The sequence below is a fragment of the Tenrec ecaudatus genome, chromosome 7 (genome assembly GCF_050624435.1).
Source record: "Tenrec ecaudatus isolate mTenEca1 chromosome 7, mTenEca1.hap1, whole genome shotgun sequence".
NCBI classification, from domain to species: domain Eukaryota; kingdom Metazoa; phylum Chordata; class Mammalia; order Afrosoricida; family Tenrecidae; genus Tenrec; species Tenrec ecaudatus.
The window spans coordinates 97829329-97841986 of record NC_134536.1 but is presented as its reverse complement, the minus strand read 5'-3'; the positions used below and the strand labels follow the sequence as shown (position 1 = coordinate 97841986).

At 41.4% G+C, this 12658-nt stretch overlaps 1 protein-coding gene across 1 annotated transcript in view; it reads right to left on the bottom strand.

The window, feature by feature from the left end:
* The window catches only part of IMPG1 (interphotoreceptor matrix proteoglycan 1), a gene marked incomplete at its 3' end in the record, with an annotated part of 133327 nt that extends 120974 nt beyond the window's left edge, over window positions 1-12353 (bottom strand). The window contains 2 exon segments of the mRNA XM_075553758.1: window positions 11039-11110; window positions 12332-12353. Of these exon segments, the coding sequence (XP_075409873.1) occupies window positions 11039-11110; window positions 12332-12353 (94 nt within the window).
* Between the last annotated feature and the right edge of the window lie 305 nt (window positions 12354-12658).

The following is a 12658-nucleotide window of genomic DNA, read 5'->3' as shown; positions in this document are numbered from 1 at the left end:
TGCAACTACGTACGGGAGTAGAAAGTCCCATTTTCTTTTCTCCCCAGGAGCTCCTGGTATTATCGAACTGCAGACCTTCACTATCGCAGCCCAGTGCATAACCATTACACAACTAGCCTCCTCAATTCTCTGAACAAGTGGATTCATATGATCTTTACAGGTCTGGTACATGTCAGAGAATGGAAAGAAGAAGTCAAGTCTTGCTTGCTAAATTCCGATTCCTTTTTGAAAGGGAAAAAGATGGAGTTGTCTACTTTGGAAAAGATGTAAAGTCTCAGAAATGCAAGGGGATGGTTCTGCTCAGTCCCAATGGGTGGCGATGTGTTGGAATTCACTGGGTGGCAATAAGTTTAGTTCTCTTGAAGGGAGAGAAGAGCGGACGTGTGGAGAGGACAGCTGTGCCTCCTAGAGCAGACTGTCTTCATAGGTTCTCCGCAAGGGAGAGAAACCTACGTGGGGTCCGTGTCATGGGGTGGTGTGCAGGCTTCATGGACAGCTGTCATTAAAATCAGGGACACGTTCAGGTTGCCTGTTATCATGAGCTCTCTTTCTTTCTTTACTGGATGACCCATGAAAGGCAGTAGAAAAATATCTAAATATTGTGAAATATGAATATCAAAAGTGAAGAACCAAACTTCTATTCATTAAAAAATAATTTTAATGTTGAAAATGCAAGAAAATTGATAATGAATTTTCAGAATGAATACAATTGTTTAACAAAATATTGAGAGGAAAAATTATATGAAAATACTAATTATATTTCTTTATCGAAAATATAATAAGACTGCCACTCCATTGATCATAATTAATATAAAGTAGTTGGAAAATAAACCTTGTGATAGAAACCATGCTGGTGATCACATGAACGAATTTGCAACACCAATGCTTCTTTGTTGCAAAGACCTTTGATCAACAACATAAATGTCACTATGCACATGGACCTCGCCAGATGGAATACACGGGAATCCAAGTGACTACATCTGTGAGAAGAGATGATGGCAAAGCTCAATAGCATCCACCAAAACAAGGTCAGAGGTGGACTTCAGAATAGGCCTTCTATTCTTCATATGCAAGATCAGGTTGGAGTGGAGAAATAAGAAATCTAGTCTACAAGAACTAAAACATGGTCTTGAATATATATACCTTGAGTATATCCCATCTGAATTTAGAGATCTTCTCAAGAGTAGATCTGAGATGTTAAAAACATTAAGTACTAATGACCAAAGACCAGATGAACTGTGAGATGACGTTAAGAATCTTACACATGCAGATGCCATTAAAAAGACAGGAAAGAAAGAAAAGTTCAAGATCAAATGCATGTCCAAAGAAACTCTAAAACTTGTTCTTTTGAATGGAGAGTAGTTAAAGCAAATGGAAGAAATGATGAAGGAAAAGAGCTGACCTGGATATTCCAAAATTCAGCTTGAGAAGATAAAACAAAATATTATAATGAAAGGTTTAAAGATCTGGAGTTAGAAAACCAAAATGGAAGAACATGCACAGCATTTCTAAACCTGAAAGAATTGGTGAAAAGTCAAGCCTGAAGTTGCGATATTGAAAGATTGTATTGGCAAAATATGTAATGATGCGGGAAGCAACCAAAGAGGCTAGAAGGAATACAGTCACTGTACCAAAAAACTGTTCGTAGATGTTCAACCACTTCAAGAGGTAACATGATTAAAAACTGATGGCTTGAAGGACCAAGTCCAAGCTGCACTTAAAGCATTAGTGAAACTGAAGCCCCAGGAGCTTATGAAACACCAACTAAAATGTTTCATTGAAGTGATATAATGCTGCCAGCACTCATTGGTCTCCACCAAGAAATTCAAGACAGGAAGACAGCTACCTGGCCAACCGGTATGGAGAGATCCATATTTTTGCCCATTTCAAAGAAAGGAAACGATTTAATGATATCATTACTATAACCTGCAAGTGAAATTTTTCTGAAGGTCATTCAAAGACAGTTGTAACAAAGGCATGGCCAGAACACTGGCAGGGAATAATAAAAAATTCAAGCAAGATCCAGAAGAGGAGGTGGAATCAGATATAACATTGATGATATAAATTAGATCTTGGTTGAAAGCAGAGAATACCAGAAAGGTGTTAACTTGCATTTTATTGAAGATTAAAAGACAATTGACTGTGTGAATCATCATAAACTATGGATAATAATGCAAAGAATGGTAATTCCAGAACCCTTAATTGTGCTCCTGCAGTACCTCTGCACAGACTAAGAGGAAGTCATGGAAACAGAACAAGGGACTAATTCAAAATCAGGAAAGGTTCTTCAGGGGGGTTTGCTCTCACCATACTCATTCAACTTGTATGCTGGGCAAGTAATCTGAGAAGCTGGCTTGCACGAAGAAGAACATAACACTAGGATTGGAGGAAGGTGCATTAATAATTTAAGACATGCGGGTGATGCATCCTTGCTTGCAGTGATGTCCTGAGGCAGGCTTATCCTTCTTATTCCCCAAACCAACTGTACACATCCATGTGAAATGATTTCGTACGGGAAGCTTGAAATTGGGAGTGCCAAGCTTGTTTAAGAGAGCTTGTGGAGAAGTGGTTTAGTTCTTGGTTCAAACTCAGTAGCCACTTCATGGGAGAAGATGTGGCTGGTGCCTTTGGTCAGGATTATAGCCTCAGAAATACTATGGGGCAGGCTATGTTGTCCCACAGGGTCCTTAGGGTTATTTAACCCACAAACATTGGTAAGCAATGTTCACAAGTAAGTTCGCTTCAAGAGTTGACTAGTAAAGATTTATCAGCATACTACTTGATACAATTTGTTGAGAAATTAGACATGTGGAACAATATATCTTCAATGATACCAAAATTTTAGCTCCCGAGATGAGGAAGGACGCCGGCAGCATGAAATGAGGTCTAGGATGTGGGAAGCAGAGTGGTTTACACCAGAAAGGGAATGCTGATTACAGGGAGAGCAAGATGAACATGGTCCCATTTTCATACAGCACTTAATTAGTGATTAGCAGACTATGCATGCAAACAAACTGTATAGATTTTTCAAGCTATTTTGAAACAAAATATCCCACGATATCTAGTGCACAGAATGGTTTTTAAAAATGGAAACAATATAATGAAGGAATACATATACAAATCATTTTATTCTATTAAATATTGAGACTGCACCCCAGCTGGAATAATACCAGTTTATGATACAATACCCAAAACAAACAAGCAAGCAAACAAGAGACTCAGCGCCAACTCTCTGCTCTTGAGTTGATTCCAACTCCGTAGGTGTAAGACAGGGTCAAACGGCCCACAGGGGTTTCTAAGAATGCTACTCAAACCGTGACTAGAAGGACCCAACTTTCTCCCATGGAGCAGCTGGTCGCTTTGCCTTTAGTAGTTGATCTTGCCTTTTTTTAGGTCAGTGCTTCATCCACTACATCACAGCTCTCCTGGTGGCCTATAATGTGATGCCCCCCACACTATTTCTTTCCAGAAGAGTATCAACTATGCTTCTCCTACTTGGTTGCAAAGTATCATCATCTCCAAAACTTTAAAAACTATTCCAGTAGAGTCCTGCTGGCCAATTAAATCAGCATCTTCAGAGCCCCAGTCCCAGCAATAGTGTTTTTACTAATGTAGCACATTGTTACGTTGAACGCTAGAGGCTGCAAAAATGAAGTCAATGGAAAAGGAGACTGAGTGGCCGTGAATGGTCTTGGGGGAATGGCTGGAGAAAGAGTTAAAGTCATAGGTAGAGCTAACATTAGAAAGACATGAAACCTTCGCATTTTCTCTTAAACAAGAGAGAATGAGGAGGGTTTATATAAAGCTTCAGAGGAACTTTGAAGCAGAAAAAGCAAAAGGGTCAGATGAAGCCAAGTGACTTGCCTCTTCAGTAAGTAAGAGCTAGTAGTTATGGTCACTTTAGAAACCGGTAGTCATTTATTGAGCATTTTCCTTAGTTGATCGTATCCTAAGGACTTTAGAAACATGATTTCATTGATTTTCACTATAATCCCATGAGGCAGACACTGCTATTATCATTTCCAGTTGCTGGAGGAGGAACCATAAAATAGAGATAATGTATGAGAACGAGCCATTTGCCGAGGTCACATAGCTAGTTAAGGGACAGAGCTGAGACCGAAAATTTGGTTGTCTTTGCTCTTGGCCCTGTTATTGTTAGCACTTGCTTCTGTGAACGAAGGGGAATGAAGCTGTGTCCTGGAGGATGCAGCTGGTTGGGACCCTCAGTCAGGGAATCAGAGGTGAGGACGACGGTGGGATTGCTTGGAGGGCCCAGGTCATGTCACAGTGTCTGCCTTTGTTTCATCAAAGCACCCGGGTTCTGACACTTTTCTCACAATACTTGACAGTCCAGGAATGAGAGTGAAAACAGCAACATTTCTCCAGAGGGAGTTGACAAAACAGGTGGGGCAGAAAGCGTAAACTTGCTTTCGCCATAAAAATGTCAAGGACTGGCCACAAAGCTCTTGAGCAGGAGACTGAGGCCCATGGAAGACTGATATCATGAAGAAACTCGTGCGAATCAGTACCAGATTCAGTGGCAGAACGGAGGAGAAGCTATTAGACAAGGCTGCTTCAGAATTAGACATAAACAGTTGGCTGCTAACTAAAAGGTCGGTGGTTCGAACCCACCAGCTGCTCCACCAGAGACAAATGTGAGCCCCTCTCACAGAGACGGATAGCTTGACAACCCTGTGGGAGAAATTATACTCCGTCCACGGGTGCACTGTGACTTGGAGTCAGCTGGATGGCAATGAGGTTCGGTTGGATCGTGCAAAACAACCGCCGACGTGGAGGTAAACTTGCAGTATTGTTATAGGGGAGGCTTTGGGGCTTAGAAGAGGCTTTTCTACCAGGTCAAATCACATGAGTTAATCAAAATACCACCTCCAAATTGCAGTACAGCCTTTAATAAGCCACGTACTACTAACGGCAGTCTTTGACGATGACACCACGAATCGCGACTGCACTTCTGTTTCCGACCTCACATTTTTTCCTAACAAGTAACGACACTCCTAACATGGGTGCTTCTATTTCTCAAAGGATGCGGCCAACTTTCCTCACATCGGTCACGCAACAAAAATCTTAGAAGTGACCAGAATCAGCAGGTTTCTGGTGGAGTCAGTAGTGGAAAGTTGGCATTTGAAGTTAATTGTAAAAGTCACATGAATTTTACTCAGCCGATTCTGTTGGACTGTTTAGAAAAGGACTGGGCACAGTTTCCTGCCCAGCGTTACTTCCATCCCATCACGACAAAAGTTTTTAGGGACATTCATGAACACTTCTACCTCAGTTCTCCCCCAGAAACCAGAACCTCACCTGCCACCCAGAAAATCCCTAAGAGGTGTGATGAATGAATGTCCAGCATTTATCAGAAGCACATGATTAATCTAAATGATTAGTACCACGATTACTGTCTGCAAAGTGTTTTGATCATAAGGGGTCAGTAGCGGGGCTGTGGGTTCAAGGTCATTCAATGTCACTTTGTTCATAGAGACAGCAGGAACCTTAAGCCAGCCAGATTAGCCCAACGTGTGTTATTTTCTGTACAAAGCTTAAGTATTTCTGAAGTGAAGACTCTCCATTAATTTTAAAGTCATAACCTTTCTTCATGACCTTGTCTCCGGTGGAGTTTCCTTTAACCCTTCCCGTGGGGGAAATGATGGAAAGAGAGGTCGGGCTGCATCTTGGTGACTTAAGGTGGCTGCATGAATGAAACCGAGTTGAAAGAATAAGATGGCTTTACAAAGCACCCAGAGCGGCACTGGTTCCTCCAGAATGACTAAAGTAAAAGCGAGACCATTTCATCTACCGAATACAACATGTATCCCTGTTCTGTGACTCTTCCAAGTTTTCCGACGCCCACAGCTGCTGGGCGAGAGGGGCTTCAGTGGGAGTGCCTGCCCAATAAACAGCCACTGCGGAGCTTGCGGCAGCCAGAGCTCGCCAGCAGCCTTTCCATGTACGAATCTCATCACCAGGGATCTGCCAGCGAGCCACAGCCCCCCGCCGTCCGAGAAGCTTTGACGCGCATGCGCCCAGAGCGAAGTGAGAGTCCCCTGCCGTTACTGAAGCACTGCCTTCGGACCTGGCGTTCATGCTTTGTGAGGCTGAAATCCCAGCCCGGAGCGAAAAGATCTCACCTGGCAGTGGTTGCTGAACGATCCATTCCGAACGAACGGTTCCGTAAAACTCATTGTGGTCAAGGGCTGTCTTTCCCTTCCAGCAAAGGCGTGGTTGTACGCTGAGAATACATACTGGGCTGCTAACCAGAAGATCAGCAGTTCAAAACCACCAGCCACTCTGTGGGAGAAAGGTGACGTGTTCAACTTCTAGAAAGAGCCTAGCACTAAAGCTGTAGATAAGACCCGAGTTTCCACACATGCCTAGCCTCCACGTGCACTTGATGTGCAACGTTGTCCTCTGGTGTCCACAAAAATGGCCCAGAGAGCAGCAGGGCAGGGCAGCCCTTCTCATGAACTCATAGAAAGGATCGCTCTTTAGCATGGTCAGTGATACAACCATGAAGGGGTCAAGAGTCAGAACATTCTTTTGCTTTATAAAAGTATGAATATAACCTAATAAATGGTTTTAGGTGTGTTGCTGCATTCTGTCCAATTGGACACAAAGTGTCTTCGATTTACACGGCTTCTCTTGAAAGGACAGCTTTTTCAGATATAATTGAAGAAAAAAAAACCTGCCTTAAATTCTTTTTCTGTTTCATTGTTCTGAGACTGCTGCACAGATGAACAAATGTAGGAGCTGCAAAGTTAATGTGACTGTCATTTGTTAGCTATTTCAAGTATACAAAGGAAGCCATATTCTCTGTAAATGAAGCCACAATTAGGGAAAATACCTTCCTGGGTAATTTTATGAAATGAGGACATATCCCAGTAGTAAAAGAGTAGCAAGAAGGAAGGAGTCTTCAAATGCAAATTTCCTGACATTTTACAGCTACTTAAATAATGACTTTACCTTGGTGAACTAATAATAAGTTAGTTAACAGTTTCATTGTAACCAAATGTAATGCAAAAGGCACGTATTCTGATAAACACTATTTCCATTACGGGGTTTGGCAAGGGTAGATTTTCTCTCCCTCTGTCACAATGTCACAAGCCATTAAATGAAGTTATTTATGTGAAGCAGAAAGGTAAGTGCATATAGCAGCCCGGTGTCCTTCCTAGGCAGCTGGCATGCCTTTTGTGAATCCTGAAGGGGGAGGAGCCTCGGTCTGTTGATGAAGTCATTGTTCTCTGAAAATCTGGGACTTTCTTTTGTGCCGTTGTTGCCGTTGCTGCACTAAAACAATTTTATTTAATGAAGGTTCTGAAATCAAAGCCGATTCACATTCTGTAGCAATGGAAAAACTATATTCGGAATCTGCTAAGCTTAGAGAAAACCTTTTGAAACATTGGTGTGTCTTTGAATCTCTTCATATACCGAGCCTCGTATAGAATTGAGTACATGATAAATGCTTTGTTTGTAGAATTAAACTGGGAAATATCACCTGAGGGTATAGAAAACCTTTTTTGAGAAGTGACTCAGTAATCTGAATCAAATACCACCAAACTTGACATTGCTCTGACCCAATAAACTCACTGGAGTAAATTTATGTTTGAACAGAGAGAAATCGATGTACAATATTTGCATAACAAGGATATTCCTAATAACAAAATACCATTATACCTCTTTTGTTTAGATAAAGCCAATTGCGACATATCTACGTAAACCAAACCACATCAAACCGACTGCAGTCGAGGTGGTTCTGATCCCGAGGGACTGCGTAGCACAGAGCAGAATTTTCAGAGGCTGCCGTCTTTGCAGAAGCACACTGCCTGTCTTTCTCCTGCGAAGGGGCTGATGGCTCAGGTCATTAGTTACCAGGCTAATGCTTAACCCACCACACTACTGGGACTCATCCATTTGAAGGACCATTCTATAGCCAATCAAATGATGCTTATCAAAACTATACTGCAATATAGAGTGTTCATCTATGTGATAATCAACACTCTAACCAACTCACTGCCATTGAGTTGATTCTCACTCCTGATGACCCTATAGGCCAGGGTGAAGCTGCCTCCATAGGTTTCGGAGGCTGTGATTTTTTTCAATAGGAGGAGAAAACCTTATCTTTCTCCTGCAGAGTGGCCGGTGATTTCCAACTGCTGGCTTTGCAGTTAGCAACCAAATGTGTAACCACTGTGCCAGCAGGGCTCCTCCTCCAAGAGCACAAAAAAACTCGACTAAAATTTTATGAAAAAATGAACTCAAATGGATTAAAGATTTAAATGTAAACCCTATAACTATAAAAATTAGTGAAAACGTAGGGACAAACTTAAGGGTCCTAACACATGGCATAAATATACTATCAGATATACTGAAACATATACACACACACACACATAGCAGAAGACAAAAAATAAAAGACTGGGACCTCCTAAAGATCAGATATTCAAGTGCATCAAAAAACTTCCTCCAAAGAGTCGAAAGAGAATCCACCAACTAGGAGAGTTTTTTTGTGGCAATGATAGATTGGCAAAAGACAAATTAAAAAAATCTGTAGAAAGCTGCAGCACTTTAATAAGAAAAAGAGGAATAATCCAATTAGACAATGGTCAGAGATCATGAATAGAAATTTCACTAAGCCCCCCCCCCCCAGGCAGTCAAAGGACATAAGAAGAAATGTTCAAGATCATTAGCTGTTCCGGAGATACTAACCCAAACAGCAGTGAGCTACCATCTCACCCCAACACTGGCAGCAAAGTTACAAAAGAAAAACCCCAAACCCACCAAATAGCAAATGCTGGAGAGGGTGTGATGAGACCAGGACCCTCATGCACTGCTGGTATGTGAACCCCATTGAATTCACAATAAACAGATCCTTCAAAACAGACAAGTTAGATTGTTTGTATAGTAGAAGTGTAAAAATCAAAAGTTAAATTAGCCTACCAAACCTGAAGAAAAAAAGATATTTGTACAGGGTCAGTTTTGATAGAAGGATAGGTAATTTTTTCCCTCATGTTTCCAATTTATCAAAAATCTATAACTATTAAAGAATTGAGCTAAATACTTCATTGTTATGCATAGCAGCTCTTTGTATTGAATTGAACCCTTCTCTTCTCCAAGCCATTATCTGTGTAAATAGATGCATGATGGTTAATTAGTTAGTAATGGAAAGTCAGTTTGACTGAGGTACATAGACTCTAATTAATGTAGACCTCAGTAGTGTAAGATTAATAGAAATTCACAGATTGGAGATTCTCATGGAATAAACAAGCACAATAATTGGTTCTTTTATTATGCCATTGTTATGTAGAAGTAGTGATATAGAAACTGTGGCTTTATTAGTGAGCTTATTTGATTCAGTACATAGAATTCCACTACAATTCCAGCGGTTAAGTCCTCAGAAGTAGAGAGCCTAGTCTTTCTGTCTAGGATGTTCCTCGTTTGGAAGGTGTGCTGAAACCTGTTCGTCTGTTGGTGTTTGATATAGCAATGACAACACTTCCAGCATCACCAGCACACTCAAGGCACCCCCCCCTATGACAAACTGAAAGACACATACTTTGGACATGTTATCAGGAGAGACCGGTCCCTGGAAAAGGGCGTTATGGTTGGGAAATAGAAGGGCAGCAAAAGAGAAGATGCTTGATGAGCTGGATCGACAGCGTGTTTGCAACCATGGGCTCAAACGTAACGGTCGTGAAGATGGCACACTGGTATGGCAACAATTGACCAGGGCGTGTTTAGCTCCGACTTGATAGCACCCAATAGCCACAACAGTGTGTAGAATGATGCCCTTTGTGATTGCGTGTAATGGTTGCTATGTGATATCTGAAAATAGAGAAATAGAATTGGTTAGTATGGTTAATTAGATGAAACCAAATTGCTTGTCCAAGTTGATAAGCCTGACAAACTGGGTTTAGGCAGATTTATCTCAGAATAAGTTCTCAAAGTGAAAATAAATTAAAACCTGAACCAAAATATTGAGTGGACTCATGGTGACTCTGTATGACAGCATAATGCTTCGTGTCCCCAAGGCTGCCAGTCTTCACGGAAGGGGTGCCGCGGACGCCCGAGCTGTCTCTGGAGGAGAAGTCGTCTGAATAGTTGATCTTTAGGTCAGCGGTCAATTACTTTACCCACTGTGTCATTAGTGCTCCTAAAAATACATCACTTTTCTTAAATCTACCTGCGCAGTGGCTTGCTTTCCTTTCAGAGTTGTTGAAGGTTGCGAAAGCACAAAGCACTGCACAGTGTTTTAGGCATATGCACCGTTTAATGCAGTATTGAAGAAAAATCGCTTTCTAAGCTCGTCATTACCACAAACCCTGCAACTAATGATGTAATTGTGAAAAGCTAAGAAATAGATTTTCCATTTGATCAAGATTGACTTAAAACACTAATTTATTGTTTTAGATTTTAATTGTGGTGTTTACATGGGTGAGTACAATTGGTTTCATAGACCTATTATTTGTATTAATGATACTGTGCATCCAACATTGCATGGCAATAATTTTCACCTTCTCTCTCCTGGTGGTTGGGGTTACATGTTGAGCTTCTAACTCTGGAGAAAGATGGGGCCTTTGACTCCCAAGAAACCCACAGGGGCAGTTCTACCTTGTCCGATAGGATCCTATGAGTTGGCATTGACTCAATTGGCAGTGAGTTTTCAGTTATTTTGGTACCATAAATTGCACTTAATAAATATTCAACAAAGAAAGAAACATTTTTTATATTCAAGCAATCGATGGATATTTTCTTAGACCTGCTAGGGATAGGAAGGAGCCCCGGTGGCACAGTGGTTAAGGACCCAACTGCATTGAAGCACCCCACTGCTGCACAGGAGCAAGTCCACGCTCTCAGGCAGGTCGACTCTGCTCTATGGGGCCACCATGAGTTGGAATGGAATGGATGGCAATGGGTCTCAGCTTTGGGACAAGTACTAGGTTCCTAAAAGAAAGTGATGGCCTTGCTGATATTGAACATACAGTAGAATCTATAAACAAGCAACTTAAAAAGGAACATAGTAACTTACCTTTGGTCCCTTGAACTTGGAGAAAAATCCAGTAAACACAAATAGCCCTTCTAGTTTCCAAATATATCCTGGCTTCTCAGCCTGGGCTCATTCTGATAAAAATTATGGAACAACCCCAAATCTTATTTCAAATAAAAAACATGATAGGATTATGAAAATATTTAAATGTTGGCATCAGCCAAATGAGGATAATTTTTTAGTGTTTCCCCTTTGAGGGTGCTGATTTATGAAGTACCTATCTCAGTGTCTGTTTCGAGAATAATCTGCTTATCTTCCCCTCAAGTGTAATCTCTGCTTACGGGCCAGCTGGAGGAACCTTTATCTCATTAACCTTCTGGAGGAGCATCTGTCAGCCTAGCTCCGGGACCTTGAATGCCATAGTAAACAAGTGTTCACGGACAGAAGGGACGCCTTTTTCTTGGTTATTCACCTGTAACTGTGACACGGAGCGCCAGGGGAAGTTCTGCCGCATGCAGACAGAGGCTGACAGGGTCAGATGTTTTCTAAATGATATGCTAGGAACTGTCCGTTGGAAGAGCTTCATTACCACCCGGAATTATGTGCTTAGCAATATCTGCTAGCCTCTAAAGACTAAAAAGGAGCCCCCAATCTCATGGAAATGTGCTGCTTTGTAAATTGCATTCGATCAGAAGTTATATGCATTTATAGATTTGTTTTAATTTTAATATGTTACTCATGCACAGAGTGTGAGGAGTCAAATGGTTCACAAGGTTTACAAAAACCAATGTGTGCCACTTTCCACTCTCTCACACTTTGATTCAAAGGGGAATAGTTTCAATTCTGTAAGTGGATTTTTCTGATCGTATCATTCGTATCCCTAAACAGTTTGCTAATTTTTTTCACTTTTCAACCTTATTACCAAACAATGGATATTGAAGTATGTTTGCTCCCTCACAGGAGCTCTTGTGGTGTAGTGGATTGTACGTTGGAATGTTAACTGCAAGGTCAGCAGTTCAAAATCACCAGCTACTTCTCTGGAGAAGGATGAGGCTTTCTTCCCCCGTGAAGATTTATTCTCTAGGAAACCCACAGGGGCAGTTCAACTCTGTCCTATAGGGTCCTGCTCTCCTCTATTGCAGTGAGCTTGTTTGTTTCTGGTTTTGCTTCCTTACACATCCTCTCGACTCTCTGTATACATATCCATCTAATCTTTCTATCTTCTCATTTTCCCATTTCAGTATTAATATTTTTATGTGTCAAACATTTAATTTTATGCATATGGCATTTATAGCTGAGCTATAGAATAAACTATAATTACTATCAGGCACTGACCTGTCCAACCCTTGTCTGTCATTTTGTGTCCCTGTGGTGGCTTGTGTTGCTGTGCTGCCAGAAGCTATGCCACTGGTCTTCCAAACACCAGCAAGGTCACCCATGGTGGGCAAGTTTCATTGGAGCTTCCAGACTAAGACAGACTAGCAAGGAAGACCTAGTTATCTGTTTCTGCAAAACTCAGCCAGGGACAGCCTTATGAGCAGCAGCAGAGCCTTGTCGCATATAGTGCTGGAAGTTGAACCACTCAGGTTGAAAGGCACCCACAATACACCTGGAAATGAGCTGCTTCTCTTCAAAGAGGAACTGTACTCATGATACTAATGT